The following is a 17,817-nucleotide window of genomic DNA, read 5'->3' on the forward strand; positions in this document are numbered from 1 at the left end:
TCAACAAAACCAAAAGTTGGTTCTTTGAAAGGATAGGCTGCTAGCTAGATTAACAAGGAAAACAAGAGAAAATCCAAAGAAGCACAATCAGAAACAACAAAAGTGACATTATAACTGATTCCACAGAAATACAAAAAATCCTCAGGGACTGTTAAAAACCCCTCTGGCCAGGCAGGGTGGCTCATGTCTGTAATCCCAGTTCTTTGGGAGTCCGAGGTAGGCGGATCACAAGGTCAGGAGTTCAAGACCAGCCTGGCCAACATTGGTGAAACCCCATCTCTACTAAAAATGCAAAAATTAGCTGGGCGTGGTGGTGGGTGCCTGTAATCCCAGCTACTTGGGAGGCTGAGGCAGCAAAATCGCTTGAACCCAGGAGGTGGAGGTTGTAGTGAGCCGAGATCATGCCACTACACTCCAGTCTGGGCAACAGAGCAAGACTCCGTCTCAAAACACACACACAAACACATACAAAACCTTCTACACATACAAGCTACAAGCTAGAAAACGTAGAAGAAAAAAAAAAGATTAATTACTGGAAACACAATCTCCCAAGACTGAATTAGGAAGAAATTAAAACACTGAACAGACCAATATCAAGTTCCAAAATTTAATCAGTAATACAAAACCTACAAACACAATAAAGCACTGGATGAGAAGGATTCATAGCTGAATTCAAAAGACATACAAAGAAGAGCTGGAAACAATTCCATTAAACTATTTCCAAAAATCAAAGAAGAGAAACTCCTCCCCAACTTATTTGACAAAGCCAGCATCGCCCTGATACCAAACCTAGCAAAGACACAACAAAAACAATACTACAGGCCAATATCCCTGATGAATGTAGACCAAAAAGATACTCAGCAAACAGCCCATCAAAAAGTTAATTCACCATGAACAAGTAGGCTACATTCCTAGGATACAAGTTTGGTTCGACATATACAAATCAATAAACATGATCCACAACATAAACAGAATCAAAAACAAAAACCATATGATCATCTCAATAGACAGGGAAAAAGCTTTTGATAAAATCTAATATCCCTTCATGCTAAAAACAAACAAACAAAACTCTCCAAGAAACTAGGCATTACAGAAACATACCTGAAAATAATGACAGCCATCCATGACAAACCCACAGTTAACATCATACTAAATAGACAAAAACTGGAAGCATTCTCCTTGAGAACTGGAACAAGATTAGGATGCCCACTCTCACCACTACTATGCAACATAGTACTGGAAGTCCTAGCCAAGCAATCAGGCAAGAGAAAGAAATAAAAGGCATCCAAATAGAAAAAGAAGAAACAAAACTATCTCTCTTCACAGACAATGTGATTCTCTATCTAGAAAACTCTAAAGACTTTGCCAAAAGGCTCTCGGAACTGATGAATAACTTCTGAAAAGTTTCAGGATACAAAATCAATATACAGAAACAAGCAGCATTTCCATACACCAATAAAGTTCAAGCTGAGAGCCAAATCAAGAATGCAATCCCATTTATAATAAACGCAACAAAAAGAAAATAAGAATACATCTAACCAAGGAGATGAAGAATCTCTATAGGAGAACTATAAAACCACTAAGTCATAGATGAAACAAACAAATGAAAAAACATTCCATGATTATGGATTGGGAGAACCCATATTAAAATGGCCCTTGTGTCCAAAGCAATCTACAGATTCAATGCTTTCCTATCAAACTAACATTATTTTTTTTCATAGAATTGGACAAAACTATTCTAAAATTCATATGGAACCCAAAAAGAGCCCGAATAACCAAAGCAATCTTAAGCAAAAAGAACAAGGCCAGAGGCATCATATGAACCCTCTTCAAACAATAAGGTTACAGTAACCAAAGCAGCATGAAATTGGTACAAAAACGTACACACACACCAACTGAACAGGTTAGAAAGCCCAGAAATAAGGCTTCACACCCAGAGCTATCTAATCTTTGACAGACAAAGTCAACAAATATAATTAATGGAGAACGGATTCCCTATACAATAAATGATGCTGAAATAGCTGGCTAACCAGAAGCAGAAGGATGAAACTGGACCACGCCACCCTTCACCATACAAAAAATTAACTCATGATGGATTAAAGATTTACATGTAAGACCTCAAACTGTAAGAGTCCCAGAAGAAAGCCTGGGAAACGCGATTCTGGACACGGGCCTTGGGAAATAATTCATGTCTACATTTTCAAAAGCAATTGCAACAAAATAAAAATTGGCAAGTGGGGCCTAATTAAACTAAAGAGCTTCTGCATAGTAAAATAAACTAACAACAGAGTAAACAGACAACCTATAGAATGGGAGAAAACATTTGCAAACTATGCATCCAACAAAGGTCTCATAGCCAGAATCTATAAGGAACTTAAACAATCGAACCAGAAAATAAAATAAAACAAACCCATTAAAAAGGGGTAAAAGGGCCGGGCGCGGTGGCTCAAGCCTGTAATCCCAGCACTTTGGGAGGCTGAGACGGGCGGATCATGAGGTCAGGAGATCGAGACCATCCTGGCTAACACAGTGAAACCCCGTCGCTACTAAAAAAAAAAAAAAAAATACAAAAAAAACTAGCCGGGCGAGGTGGCGGGCGCCTGTAGTCCCAGCTACTCAGGAGGCTGAGGCAGGAGAACGGCCTAAACCCGGGAGGCGGAGCTTGCAGTGAGCCGAGATCCGGCCACTGACCTCCAGCCTATGACAGATGAGACTGGCCTCAAAAAAAAAAAAAAAAAAAAAAAAAGGGGGGGGGTGGTAAAAGACATAAACAGACGCTTCTCAAAAGAAGATATACAAATGGCTAACAAAGACATGAAAAAATGCTCATCATCATATCAGATAAATGCAAACCAAAACCACAATGAGATGCCATCTGATACCAGTCAGACTGGCTATTAATAAAAAGTCAGAAAACAACAGATGCTATTGAGGCTGCAGAGAAAAGGGAATGCTTATACACTGTTGTTGGGAATGTAAATTAGTTTAGCCACTGTGGAAAGCTGTTGGGAGATTTATCAAAGAACTTAAAACTGAACTACCATTCTACCCAGCAATCCCATTACTGGGTATATATCCAAAAGAAAACCAATTGTTCTACCAAAAAGATGCATGCACTCACATGTTCATTGCAGCACCATTCACAATACCAAAGGCATGGAATCAACCTAGGTGCCCATCCTCAGTGGATTGGAAAAAGAAAATGTGGTACATATGCACAATGGAATTGTACACAGCAAGAAAAAAGAATGAAATCATGTACTTTGCTGCAACATAGATGTGGCTGGAGACCATTATTTCAAGTGAATCAGGGACAGAAAATCAAATACTATGTGTTTTCACCTGTAAGTGGGAGCTAAACATCAGGTATTCATGGACATAAAGATGGCAACAATAGACACCGGGGTCCATTAGTGTGGAAGGGAGGGAGAAAAAGGTTGGAAAACTAACTGTTGAGTACTATTCTTAGTACCTGGTGGATGGAATCATTTATACCCCAAACCTCAGCATCACACACTATATTCAGATAACAAACTTGCACATGTACCAACTGAATCTAAAATAAAAGTTGAAAAAATATATACAAATGAAATAGTAGTTATCTCTGGCCTGGCACAGTGGCTCATGCCTATAATCCCAGCACTTTGGAAGGCCAAGACGGGTGTATCACTTGAGGCCAGGAGTTCAAGACCAGCCTAGTCAACATGGTGAAATCCCGTCTCTACTAAAAATACAAAAACCAGGATTAGCTGGCGTGGTGGCATAAGCTTGAATCCATAATCCATAAACCCATAATCGCTTGAACCCAGGAGGCGGAGAGCTGAGATCACACCACTGCACTCCAGCCTGGGCGACAGAAAGAGACTTCCGTCTGAAAAAAAAAAAAAAAAAAAAAAAAAAAAATAGTGGTTATTTCTTATTATGAGTGTTTTTTTTTCTTCATTATATTTCACATTTAAAATTTATTTTATAATGAGTACATATTCCATTTTATTAAAAGGTAATTATGTTTTAAAATCTAAAAAGTAAGCATAAATTTCAAAAATGCCAGACCAAATTAAAGGGGTTTCATTCATGTGAATACTTATGGAAGATTTACTCATAATCCCCAAAACTGTATGCAACCAAGATGTCCTTCAATGGGTGAATAAATAGACATACTATGGTATAAATGAGGTATCAAGCCACAAAAGGACATCAGTGAATCTTAACTGCAAATTGCTAAGTGAAAGAAGCCACTCTGAAAAGGCTGCATACTGTATTATTCTAATTATATGACTTCCTGAAAAACATAAAACTATAGTGATGATACAAAAGTTCAGTGGTGCCAGGGGTTCAGAGGGTTGAATAGGTGAACCACCAGGGACTTCGTAGGACAGTAAAACTATTCTCTATGATAGTGGTAGATACAGGATACTACATGTGTGTCAAAACCCATAGAATTTTACAGCACAAAGAGTGGGTCTTAATATATACACATTTTTAAAATTTTTAAGAGGTTCAGGGATCCCAGGGATGACGTATAGAATGTGACAAAACAATTTAACTGTAATAAAATATATGAAACAACCTCATTGAAGGGTGTGGGAAGAAAGGTCTTGACATAAGTCACTATAGAAATGAGTGGAGTCTGTAAAACTAAAGGCAAAAGAAACTACATAAGCTCTCGACTTTAACAAAGTTATTTCCCATGAGGTACAGGTTAACAGTTCTGATACTGCTGTACATGTGTACTGAAATTGAACAATAAGTAAATGGATGGCATATAATGGAAGCCAGGTTTCTCACTGTTGCAGTTGAGAGGTTACAGATAAGTAGAGAAAGGAAGTTTAAATTATCCATATGGATTATTAATTGTCCTTTGGCAATGGATTAGAATTGGAGACATAAGAAAGATCTCATGTTTAGCTTAACATAGACAGATCATTACACATAAAAGAAACATTTATAGAAATGTGTATATACAAAGGTCTCGATGCACATATATTTCCTTGCTCGGTCAGCTAACAGGGCCTAGAATCAATAACACCCCAACAGCAACAAGAACACCTAGCACCCAGATTTTGGGCTCCAATGCAATTCTCCAATAAATGAAATCAGGGGTCCTAGAAGAAGTGGGCCAAGAAATACGCAACATAATCCTGGAGAAACTTGTAGTGCCAGAAAGTAAGGAGTGCTAAAAACAGGAAAAAAAAAAAAAAAAAAAAAAGATGGAGTGTACCAAAAGGCCTTGTGAGTCAGCCAGAAAAACACTCAACGGACAAAGATGGAGCAATTTGAGCAACAAAATGAAAAGTACTGGATTATAACCTGAAGTATAAAATATCCATGAGTTCATACTGATATAAATATGCTTTTAAATAAATGGCAACAGAGAGACAAATTTCCCATGCAGAAGATTTCCAAATAAATTTTGTAGATACTCCATCCTCAAAAAAGTGGAGCATAACTCTCCAATTAAGTGTAGGGTGCACACGGTAACTTCCTTACAAATATTTCAGTATTGAAAGGCGAAGGAAATAACTTCATAGTGGATGAAACTGACACACACTGCCTCAAACTAGGTGATCAAGTTTAATCAACATCAACAGTAATAAGTCATGTTGATAGTATGTATGCTTGGTATGTAATAAAAATGTCACTTTACCTCTGTGGTCTTCCTCAAATCTGTTAAGGTAATCAGAAACAAGGAATGACTGAGAAGCTGTCACAGTCAAGAGGAGCCTAAGAAGATGTGATGACTAAATACAATGTGGTATCTTGCACGGGATGCTAGAACAGGAAAAGGACATTAGGTAAAAACTAAGGAAATCCAGCCAGGCGCAGTGGCTCATGCCTGTAATCCCAGCACTTTCGGAGGCCAAGGCGGACAAATTGCTTGAGTCCAGGAGTTCAAGACCAGCCTGGGCAACATGGCGAGACCTCATCTCTTCAAAAAGACAAAAAAATTAGCCAGCTGCGGTGGCCTGCACCTACAGTCCCAGCTACTTGGGAGGCTGAGGTGGGAGAATCGCTTGAGTCTGGGAGGTGGAGGTTGCAGTGAGCCAAGATTGCACTATTGCACTCCAGCCTGGGCCGCAGGGCGAGACCCTCTCTCTATAAATAATAATAATAATGATAATGAAAAAAAGGAAATCTGAATAAAGTATGGACTTAATAACAAGGTATCAACATTGCTTCATTCAATGTAACAAACACACTATACTAATGTTAAGATCTGAATAATAGGGAAAAGTTTGGTGGGGGGTATATGGGAACTCTGTACTGTCTGAATGTTTTTTCTATAAATCTCAAATCATTTTAGGATGAAAAGTTTATTTTAAAATAAGCCAAACAAGGCTGGGCATAGTGGTTCACACTCATAATCCCAGAACTTTGGGAGACCAAGGCAAGAGATCAGTTGAGACCAGAAGTTCAAGACCAGCCTGAGCAACATAGCAAGATCCCATCTCTAAAAGAAAAACTTTAAAAAATATTAGCTGGGCATGTTGACACATGCGTGTAGTTCCAACTACTCAGGAGGCTGACACAGGATAGCTTGAGCTCAGGAGTCCAAGGCTGCAGTGAGCTGTGACTTTGCCTCTGGTCATATGATTTGTGGTTCAACCAGGTCAAGGCCTATGCAGAAGGCAAATATCTAGTGTAGAATAGTATGAAGGTGGTTCATCATTATGAGTATGTAGAGAGAACCCTGATTTAGCTGGCAAAGCAAAAATTACAAACACACAGAAACATACACATGTACTGTCTCCTACACATATTTGACATTCAATTCATATCCACAAATAAGGAATGTGATATGTGTTTTCAGCCTGTTACTGACACCAGGATGTTCTTTTCCAGACTCTGGAATTCTAGTGCAACTTATAAAGAATATAAACCACAGTGACTCAGAATCTTAAGGTAATTTATTTAATATAAGTACACCCACTTGGGTGACACATAAGGGAAAACACAAACATTTTTTCCTGCTCCAAAAGGATCACTGTGACTAAAGAAATATACATGGAATTAAAAAATACCCTCTGCCATCACATTTCATATTCCACTCTCAGTTTTCAGCTTACTCCCACCACTTTAACCGCCACCGTGAATGACAAGGGGTAGGGGAATATTATCAAGAGAAACAGGGGGTCAGAGTACTCCTGTAGCCTTCACCCTCCAACCAGAATCCTTTCACCTCAGATATCCCTTCCTACTTTCTCCTCCCAAGCTCTGAGCACTTTGTGACATTCATTTTAACATTATGTGATTTGGGTCATTTTACCATATGTAGCATTAAAAAATAAAATGATGAATTTACCTAAATCTTACATGTAAAAAAATGTATTCGGTCTATTCATGAGTGTTAATTAAACTAGGAAATGCAGGATATAAGTCTGTAACATGACTCCATTCTAGAACAGCTTTGATCCCAGAATTTGCATCTTCAGTAAGAAGCTGTAAAGTCCACTAGGAGAACATTAGCTTTGCAAAGAACATTGGAGGTCTTCTAATCCAAAGTTCTACCTGATACATAAAACCATTCTTAAACATTTCTGCCAAGTGGGCTTCTGCTGAAGCAGCTCCAGAAAGGAAAGTATCTACAATTAAATGATAGAAAGTTCCTAACAGTAGGCAAAAACTTTGATTTATCTGAACATTTGAATTGATCTGCCCTCTGGAGGTACTCAGGTAAATGCTACCTCTCTTCTGTATGACAGGCCTTCAATTATTTGAAGAAAATATCCACAAACTTGTCTTTAGAGTAAAGCATTCCTGATTATTTCAAAAACTGTCTTGTCTGCTTGTAAACCAGTCACCTTCTTGGTCACTTTCCAGGTTGTCTCTGTCCATCTTGATTGTACCACTCTGATATGACCCAAATCTCCCAACATAAACTATCAAGTACAGAATAAACATGATTTTTGAGGCCTTCCTTGTTCTGGAAACCATAACTCTATTAATGGAGTTTAATATTTCATTATATGTGGTACACTGTAACCTCACATGGCTGGCTCACGTTGAACTTTGAGTAAATTAAAACTACAGTCTTCTTGGCCAGGAGTGGTGGCTCACGCCTGTAATCCCAGCACTTTGGGAGGCCCAGGAGGGTGGATCACGAGGTCAGCAGTTCAAGACCAGCCTGGCCAAGATGGTAAAACCCTGTCTCTACTAAAAATACAAAAATTAGCCGGGTGTGGTGGCAGGTGCCTGAAATCCCAGCTACTCGGGAGACTGAGGCAGGGAACTGCTTGAACCCAGGAGGCAGAGGTTGTAGTGAGCCAAGATCGCGCACTGCACTCCAGCCTGGGTGACAGAGCAAGACTCCATCTCAAAAAAGAAAAAAAACTAGAGTCTTCTTCATATATGCGATTGTTAGGCCACATAACTACCTCCCCTTGGTAACTGAATTTTTGATATAAGTACAGGACTTCATATTTGATCCTATTCAGTTTAATCCTGCTAGATTTGGCTATTTTTCTCAGCCCCGAAGGACTTTCTGGATCATGCTAGTGATACCAAGTACATTTATTCTGCCATCTAATTCTGTATTATTTGCAATGTGATGGGCATGCTATTTTTATATGTTCTTGCTAGTCATTATAAAACAACTTTGATGGGACAGAGCTGAGGTTGGAAACCTTCATTCACTTTGATATCCATATTGTTGAACACTGTCAATTCAAATTATTAACCCATCTACTGTCCTGTCATTATCATCTTGTTACTCCATTTTAATCTCAAGGACATTATGAGAAACTGCCAAATGGCTTTGAGATCTCTGGAAGGCAGTTCAGCAAAAAGGTGGGCATCCTCCGGAGCACCTGAAGTACAAGTGGCCCATGTGATTGCTTTTTTGGAGACATACTGTTATGTATTAGGCCACTATAAACAGATGTATTTAAGGGCAGTTTCAAATATTAGCCACAACTTGAAAGTAAGAAAGGCCAAGCTCTAAGTTGCAGTTACTGATTTATGACAGAGTTGACTCTCACATGTACATTTTTGTGTAAACTGCTCCAATATGAACAATAGCAGAGACGTATTTATTTAACAAGATCTAATGTTCTCCTGAACAACATCCAGGAGGCCAGCTAGTATACAACTTATTGTAAAATCTCTGATTAACAGACCAGTATAGTCTAATAGACTTAAGGGGAGGCAGTATAATGTACTGCTTAAGAGCAGTCTAGAATCTCAGAATTGGGGGCCGGGCGCGGTGGCTCAAGCCTGTAATCCCAGCACTTTTGGAGGCCGAAACGGGTGGATCACGAGGTCAGGAGATCGAGACCATCCTGGCTAACACGGTGAAACCCCGTCGCTACTAAAAAATACAAAAAACTAGCCGGGCGAGGTGGTGGGCGCCTGTAGTCCCAGCTACTCGGGAGGCTGAGGCAGGAGAATGGCCTGAACCTGGGAGGCGGAGCTTGCAGTGAGGTGAGATCCGGCCACTGCACTCCAGCCTGGGCCACAGAGCGAGACTCCATCTCAAAAAAAAAAAAAAAATCTCAGAATTGGGTTCAAACCTTGACTCTGTCACTTAATAGTAAGTAGTGTGACCTTGCTCAAGTTACTTAAGTCTCATTCAGCTTATTTCCTTATCTGTAAGCTGGGGAAGCTTGTCATAGTGCTATCTTATAGGGCTTCTATGATATTGAATGTAGCAATGAATATGGTAGCTATTATTGTTATTCTAACCTAACAAAATTTAGTTTGACAATCTTGTGAAATACATGCTAGGGCACAGTAATCATCTCTCTTCTTTCTTTCAAGCTCATCAACCATGCTTTTAATAATGAATTACAGAATCCTTCTTGAAATTATCTTAAGTTTGCTAATTTACACATGTGGCCAAGAAGTCCTAAATATGGATTCCAAAAGTGCTGTTTTAGGGAGCTCAAATCTGTGCTCAGATACCTCAATACAGCTGGAGCTATATGCCTCAATTCATACCCACTGGACAAATAAATGTTGTCCTTGAATGCTGGGACAAACAACTCCTTTTTAAAATGACATTACCCAAACTTTTGAATTTGTTGGTTTACAGCAGCTTTTGCCAAGGGTTTTTACCCATGGTCAAAGTGTGTAAAGCCTATGCAAGCATGTGCACTACCTGATGAAGCCTGCTTTTTGAGGTGGCTTCAGTCTGGTATCTGCTGAATCATGCTTCTCCTTTCTATTTATAGAAAACTGCTTTTCCCCTAAGTCTTCTAACAGAATTCTGGGAAAATGGTGGCATGAGAATAGGTCCTTAATTCTATGAGACATTGTCTCATTCTGTCACCCAGGCTGGAGTGCAATGGTGTGATCTCAGCTCACTGCGATCTCCGCCTCGTGGGTGCAAGTAATTCTCGTGCCTCAGCCTTCCGAGTAGCTGGAATTACAGGTGTGCAACACCACGCCCGGTTAATTTTTTTGTATTTTTAGTAGAGATGGGGTTTCACCACGTTGGCCAGGCTGGTCTCAAACTCCTGACCTCAAGTGATCTGCCCACCTTGGAATCCCAAAGTACTGAGATTACAGGCGTGAACCCCTGCACCTGGCCTCGGTATATTTTTTAAATAAAATACTACTAAATTAGGAATATCAAAATTGCCAAATAATTTAATTTTTTTACACATACTAAATTAAGCTGTATGACGAACATTTTCTATCAGGTCAGTCTGGCTTTGTGGCTAGAGTTATCAATTCATTTAGGATAATGTCAAAAGTCTGAATTTGAATCCCTTTTTGAATTATGAGACACAGGCCAAATTGCTTTCCTGACATCCCAACCCTGATCACTAGGCTAGACCCTAATAGGAATTAGTCCATTTGGTCCTATTTTGACACTGCAGATCAATATAAAATGGAGCAGGCTGTCCTCTCTCAGAGGGCAAGCTTGTCCACACCCAAATACAGGTGTCTCCTGATCATAGTTTCTCAACTAGCATGGTGATCTCAACTTGATGCAAGAGTCCCCTTTAATGAACCAACAGGTTTTGTTTCCAAGTTGTTTATCTGCCCCCTCCTGCCCCTCCCCTCCCACACAAGTAGTGAAAGTATATATGATATCACATACCTGAAACAGAGGCCAAAAGCAAATGAGGAAAGCTGTCTTGAGGGTGAAGTCATCCTGCTGGGTTTGCCCCGGCACTAGCTCCCTCCCTACTACCACATCTTGCTGGATCACAGAGCCATTGGGAGGGGGTGACAACCCAGTAAACAGGGAATGGATATAAAAAAACTGATCCACTCTTGTTGGATGGGGTGACAACCCAGTAAACAGCGCATGGATACAAAAAAATTGTTCCACTCTTGTTGGAGGGGGAGGGATAGCAGGTTAGGATATACCCTTCTTGATTCAATGATGAATAAATGGATAAATCTTGGATCAATAGTAGATGAAGAAAACCCAAAACAAAAACAGAGCCTTTAAAAAGATCCTGCAACATAATAGGAGGAAATTACATCATTTAAGAGATGGAGGAAGAATTTTTAAAAGGGCGAAATAAATGAAGTTATAAGCAAAAATTAATAAACTCAGAAGCAAAATAATGGTAGACTTAATAAATTAAAGACCTAGATCTTTTCCAAGAGAAAACAAAATACACTTAAAAATAAACATTTGGCAAAGCTAATTAAATAATTCTCTGTTCCTTGAGTGTTTGAAAGAAACTGATCTGCTAAACTGTCTGAGCCAGGCCTCAGCCAATATCCAGTTTCTACTATGCATTGATGATTGATTTCTTGTTATTTTCTATGCCTACAATTTTAGTATTCACTTCCATATAAAATCATCTGTCATTAAAATTACTGAATTCATTATGACAGACTTTGTGATTATGTCAAATACTTGGCATGATATGGTAATGAAATAATAAATCACCATTTCCTAAGTTGGTGTTCTGAGGAACACCGACAGGCCAAATGTTATTAGGTGTGTTTAAAAGAAAACAAAAAAAGGTGGTTCTGTGCTTAAATAAGTTCGGAAAATGCTGAGTTACACAAAGTTAAATAGTTTTTTTTTTAATTGAAGAAGCTACTCATTAAAAAAAAAATACTAGCCAACAGTTATTGCACAATGAGTCTCCAAGAGAGATTAAAGTATACAGCATTTTGCAAACGTATTTACCTGTGTCCCAGAAGAATATTTTTTTTCACAAAACACAATTTGGAATTGCTGTAGCAAACACATTCTGGCTAAAATGAGAAACAAGACAAAAATGCCACTGCCACCTTTATTATTTAGCACTGTTATGAAAATGTTTAACCCATGCAGTCAGAAACTATGTTATAAATTTTGAAAAGTAAAACATATAATTATAACATCATGGATAGGATTTCTCACCTGGAAAAACTCAAAAGGATCAAATGAATATCTCTAAAATTAATAGATTTCAATAAATTGCCAATTTAAAATAATCTATGCAAATAAATTCTTCTCCGATATAGCAAAAATGACCACATAGGTAACATATTAAAAGCTCCAATAAGCAGTATCAACGTGTTCCCTGTATGTCTGTATTACCTAGGAACATATTTATTACAAATTATATAGGATTTAAATAAAACTCTCTTGAAGGATATATAAAGTTTTTTAGAAACAAGGCAACATATGTTTCTGGAAAGCAATGCAATTCTGTAGTCCTCATAGTCATATAAATTTAAGAGAATCCCAACCAAATTAAATATATTTTTTGGGGAAGAATCTATTAACCGTAAAATTCATCTGGTAAAATAAACATGTCAGAATCATCAGAAAATTGTAAAAAATAAAAAAGATCAAGAGGAGGTCTCACATTAACAGATACAAAGTCCCATTTCTAACTCATCTACAGGCTGGTGTACTGGTGCCACAATGTTCAATGGAACTAAAGGGAATCCAAACACAGAATAAAGTATATACATGTATGACATTTCGTATGTTGGGGGAAAAGATAAATATGTTAACAACTGGCTAACCTTTGGGGCAAAAAAGTTAGAATACCTAAATCCATACATCAAGATAATTCCAGACAGGACAAAACATTTTCTTAATGAAACCATATAAGTTAGAGAAATACAAGATAAGATTTATATAATCTTGGGGTGGGATAACCCTCCTAAACACGATCCTAGGGCCAAAAGGCAAAAAGAAAAAGATGTATCCATTTTTTAATTTTTTATTTTTTTTTAGTCATTTTTAATGCATTTTTCTCTGTGCACAAGAGAAATAACTGATGAAGTCAAAAGATACACTTTCCTTTATACATAGCAGTTAAAAGTAATGCAAACATCACATGACACTTTCAGTGAAAGTTACATTTCCAATTACAAATCAAAATGCATATTAGGGTCTCTTTATGGGAGAAGTTGAAAAGGAAGTCTTAGGTAAAAAGCACTTTCCTGGCATTACTACACTGATCCTTCGGGCTGCACAAAGATTAAGGTCATATACAGTCAATCTGCAAATGTTGACACAATGTTACACTGTAAATTTTCTGTACAATTAAATGTATACTTAGAGATACCAGGATAAACATTTCTACTATATTTTAACTGAACTTGCCTAGCCAACATTTTCACTGAGAAGTTTATCAAAGATGCTGTAAGATTCTACAAAACTGTGAGACATACCTAGCTCCAGAAACATTTCTTGTATTCTTTCTCATTTTGGTTACACATATTACACTCAGATTCTACTGTAATATTTTTAGATGTACAGTGCCAACTGTGCTTACTGTACTGTATACAAATATAGCAAAAACGATCAATGAATGGTATAAATCTTACAGCATTTTGCTAGCAAAAATACATGCCAAAGTCACAATAAGCAATATCGTACCACAAATTAGAGAGCTTCAAATAATTTGCTTCTGTTTTTAATATCTTCATTCTACATTAAATTACTATCATAGGCTAATGTTTAAAAATGCAAATAAATTGGAATCTGTAGGACAACACTTGTTCACCCAACTGTGAAGGTTGATACTTGTTTCCAAAAATCACAATAAATGCAGAATAAAGAGAAGTGTTTGCATGCAACACTTTTGAGTGAAACAGCATTGATTCCCACCATTCAAATCGGATAAGGAAGGAAACTAAAGGAAATAAGGAAGGAAGGAAACAAAGAGGGAGGAAGGGGGGAGACAAGACGAAGGGAATGAAAGAAAAATAAGCAAAGGAGAAAGGGAGTGAGGGAAGTAGGAGAAAGGGACTCCATCTTAAAATGCATCATATTAGACTGATAACTAGACAGATTTAAAAGAATCAAAATGAAAGTAAAGAACGATTTTGTGTGTGTGTTTAAAGATTTAAGAGCCATTATCAAAAATAAGATACATTTTTTTTCCAGGTACAGAAATGTGATTACGATGGCTGGGAGCCCAGCAGCCTTTCAATGGCTGCATTGATGTCGCCTCCTGTTGCTATTAGGGCCTGCAAGTTTGCTTCACGGTTTAAGAACCCCATTGCGTTGAGCTGTTCCAGTTGTTGCTGAAATCTGACTTCTGGATTCGGCAGCTGTGGAGCATTTGCTCCAGCCAGAGCCTGCACCATTTGCTGAATGAACTGCTGGTTGGGTCCAGATTCTGATGTAGGACTCGTGGTTTCACTGGGTGCAGCGCTGGACACAGTAGGCCCAGTGGGGCCACCAGAGCCGGTGGAGCCAGGGGGGCCTGCAGGGCCAGTGGGTCCTATGGGCCCAATGGGGCCTATGGGGGTAAAAGGGACTATAGGGCCTATGGGGCCTAGGGGGGTGACTGGGCCTACAGGGCCTATAGCGGTTCCCAGCACCCCCACCCCCACACCTGGAGTGAAGCTTGGAATCAGGCCAGGTGCTTCAGTGGCTAATGTCTGTAGCCCCTGCTGGATCTGCATTAAAGCCTGCATTGCTCTTGGGTTTGACATGGCTGACAGTGTGTCTGGATTCTGCATCTGCTGCAGGAAGGCTGGGAGCTGTGGCCGCATCTGCTCCTGCAGCTGAGGATTTGCAGTAAACAGCGGGCTATTCAGCATCATCTGTGCAGCCAAATCTGGATTCTGGCTCAGCGACTGCATCATGCTTCTCATGTAGGGCGCCGACAGCATATTCTGAATCAGCTGGGGGTTTTCAGTTATCTGTTGCAGCAGGCTCTGCATGCCTGGGGTACTAAAGATGCTGGCGACATAATTAGCGGCAGCAACGGTGTTCCCAGTAGCATTGCTGGAACTATTGCCAGAACCACTACCAGTGCTCGTGGTCGTGCTGGTAGTTGCAGAACTCTGGGTAGCTGGCGGTGGTGCCCATGGATTGGGTAGTGGATCGCGATTTTCTGTGCGGGAAGGCTGCGTACCTTCCCCAGAGGAGGAACTACTCCCCACGGAGGCAAATGGATTACCCCCAAACTGCTCTTGTGCGGCATTCAGCATCGGCTCTTGAATGTCAGTGTACATGCGCCGTAAAGCATTATAGCCACCTGGGATGCTTTCTAGATTGCTAAGAGCCAGGTCTTGATTTCTCATCATCTCTTGCATCATGGCTGGATTCCTGGCAATTTCGAGTGTCTGCCTCATTATATCTGGGTTGTTGAGCAGGTGACTGATTTCTGGGTTTCTCTGAATCAATTGCTGCATCTGTGGATTAGCCATAATGAGCTGCCTCATCAGATCGGGATTCGAAAGCATGCTCTGAACAAAGGGATTTTCCATGATCTGGATCATCATCTCAGGGCTGGCCATGAGCTGCTGCTGCATCTGGCTCTGGAGCTCAGAGAAGTTGGTAGAGCTCAAGCCCAGGCTGCTAAGGCCTGCAAGTCCTCCCAGGCTCCCCAACCCAAACGGGTTGCTATTTGTGGAAATAGGTGTGGAGTTACTCCTGGGAGTCGACGCCGAGGTAGCGTTAGTTCCCGCGGCATTGCTAGGCTGCGTGGACTGGCCCTGAGGTCGGTTCTGGCTTTTGATGACAAGGTGAACAGTCAGCCCATCATGGATGCCATGCTGGATCAAGGTATCTTGATCTTTTAAGATTTTTCCGGCAAAAATCAGCACGAGCTGATCGGTTTGGGATTTGAAGCGTTTCGAAATCGCTTCCTTAAACTGCTGAACCGAGCTGTTCTCGGGCACCGCGAACTCCTCTTTCTCTTTGGGAGTCTTCACAGTGACTTTGATGATTTTAGGCTCAGCCTGGGCAGTAGCCGAGCCTTGGGCCGCAGCAGGGCCGCGGGAGGGGCGCGGGGGGCCGCTGCTCTCGCCATTCTCAGCCATGGCGGCCGCGGTGACGCAGGCGGGCAGGGAAGGCGCGGGCGGGCGAAAGAGAGAGAGCGAGGGAAGGAGGAAGGAAGGAGGCGCCGCCGCAGCGGGCTGGGCCGGGTCGGGCGGGGAGCGCGGAGCACGGTACCTCTCTGATGAAGACTGCGGTTCCCTGGTCCTCCGGTGGAGAAAGGCCTGGGCGTAGGCCGCGAGCTGAGGTCTCCGCGCTCCGGTCTCTGGGCCTCCTCCTCCGCCGCCTTGTGATCCGACCGCGCGCACTCCCAGCAACTCTGGCAGCCGCTCCGCCTGCTGCTCCCCGCCCCTTCCCCTCCCCCAGTTCGGCGCTCGCCTCCCCGCCCCCTCTGCTGACGCGGCGCCAGGCCTAGATTGATAGATTTGGCTCGGTCAAAATTAAAAACTTCTGCACTGAAAAGAAAAAAAGGGAGAGAGCGAAACAAAGGGAGAGAGAGAGAAGAGAACAGAACAGTACAGAGCAGGCGAGGCAGAGAGGGTGGGACGGAGAGAAGGAGGCGGTAGAGAGTCAGCTTCTGTAAACCACATTAAAAGACCAATGGAGAATGTATATTAGCAATCTGTAAGGCAGTAAAAGGGTGAAAGCCTGAATCGAACCGATCCCACATATAAGACGAAAAATGAATAATAAAGAACTCTGACAAAGCAAAAAGAAAGAGGAACACCCCCAATGGGGGAAGGGAAGAAGACAGAGCAGGAGCATGCATTTTACAAAAGGAGTGCAAATGGCCAATAGACATTTAAAAAAAGATGAGTAATTTCACTAGCAATCAAAAAAAATTCAAGTTAAAACAATAAAATTCTACTTTTGGCTTATCATATTGGCAGGGAAAAAAAATAATGATAAACCTTCTTGTTGACAGGGACCCTAAAAAATGCACTCTCAGGCTAGTTGAAGTGTGAATTGTTACAACCATAGGACAATTTGAAAATATATATCAGCATTTTGAATGTTTACACCTTTATTTAGAAATGCCTAACCTAGACAATTCGCCTAATAATCGTATGAGGATGCAAAACTATTTATGTATAAAATGTATATACATTGTAGCATTTAAAACGTTATTTAAATATATTAAATATCTGTTTACATAAGATTAGTCGAGCACATAATATTACCATACAAGAAAATATAGAGTGTCTTTAAAGGTATACATGAACTAAACTGTAGTTATAGGGAAATCACAGAGTATTTTCAATTTTGCCTTTGTATATTTCTGTACAGTTAAAAACTATATAAGAATGTGTGTTCCAATATCAAAAATACAATGTATTTTTATTTTAAAAGCAATTTTTGAACAGTTAGTTGTATATGTAAACCGTATGTGTAAAAAAATCTGAAAGGCTATACACAAATAAGTTAATGGCTGTTAGTACTGTTTGCTGAAATTATGAATAATTCTTATTTTCTACTTTCATAAGATTTTGAATTTTCTGATGATTTTTGTAAGTATGCACTACAGAAAGGTATTTGGGGGAAGAGTATGGGTAGAAATTGACAGGCACATAATAGTAGTGGCAAACATTGACATATTTACCTAATTTCATTACAGATTAAGTAAGAGCAATAAAGATGTAGCAATGCTGAGAAAGAGAACTTGAAAAATAGAA

The 17,817-nt window shown here is 40.0% G+C and overlaps 1 protein-coding gene across 1 annotated transcript; it reads right to left on the reverse strand.

The window, feature by feature from the left end:
* Positions 1 to 13,111: 13,111 nt before the first annotated feature.
* On the reverse strand, positions 13,112 to 16,628 carry UBQLN2 (ubiquilin 2). Its single transcript, XM_003917789.5, has one exon. The coding sequence runs from the start codon at positions 16,186 to 16,188 to the stop codon at positions 14,314 to 14,316; it is 1,875 nt and encodes a 624-aa protein (XP_003917838.1). The 5' UTR covers positions 16,189 to 16,628; the 3' UTR covers positions 13,112 to 14,313.
* Positions 16,629 to 17,817: the final 1,189 nt, after the last annotated feature.

Source organism: Papio anubis, chromosome X (assembly GCF_008728515.1).
Source record: "Papio anubis isolate 15944 chromosome X, Panubis1.0, whole genome shotgun sequence".
In the NCBI taxonomy this organism is placed as follows: Eukaryota; Metazoa; Chordata; class Mammalia; order Primates; family Cercopithecidae; genus Papio; species Papio anubis.

Bases quoted from the DNA above. Each gene is read 5' to 3' on its own strand.
- UBQLN2 (XM_003917789.5), bottom strand. From the start codon at position 16,188: ATGGCTGAGAATGGCGAGAGCAGCGGCCCCCCGCGCCCCTCCCGCGGC.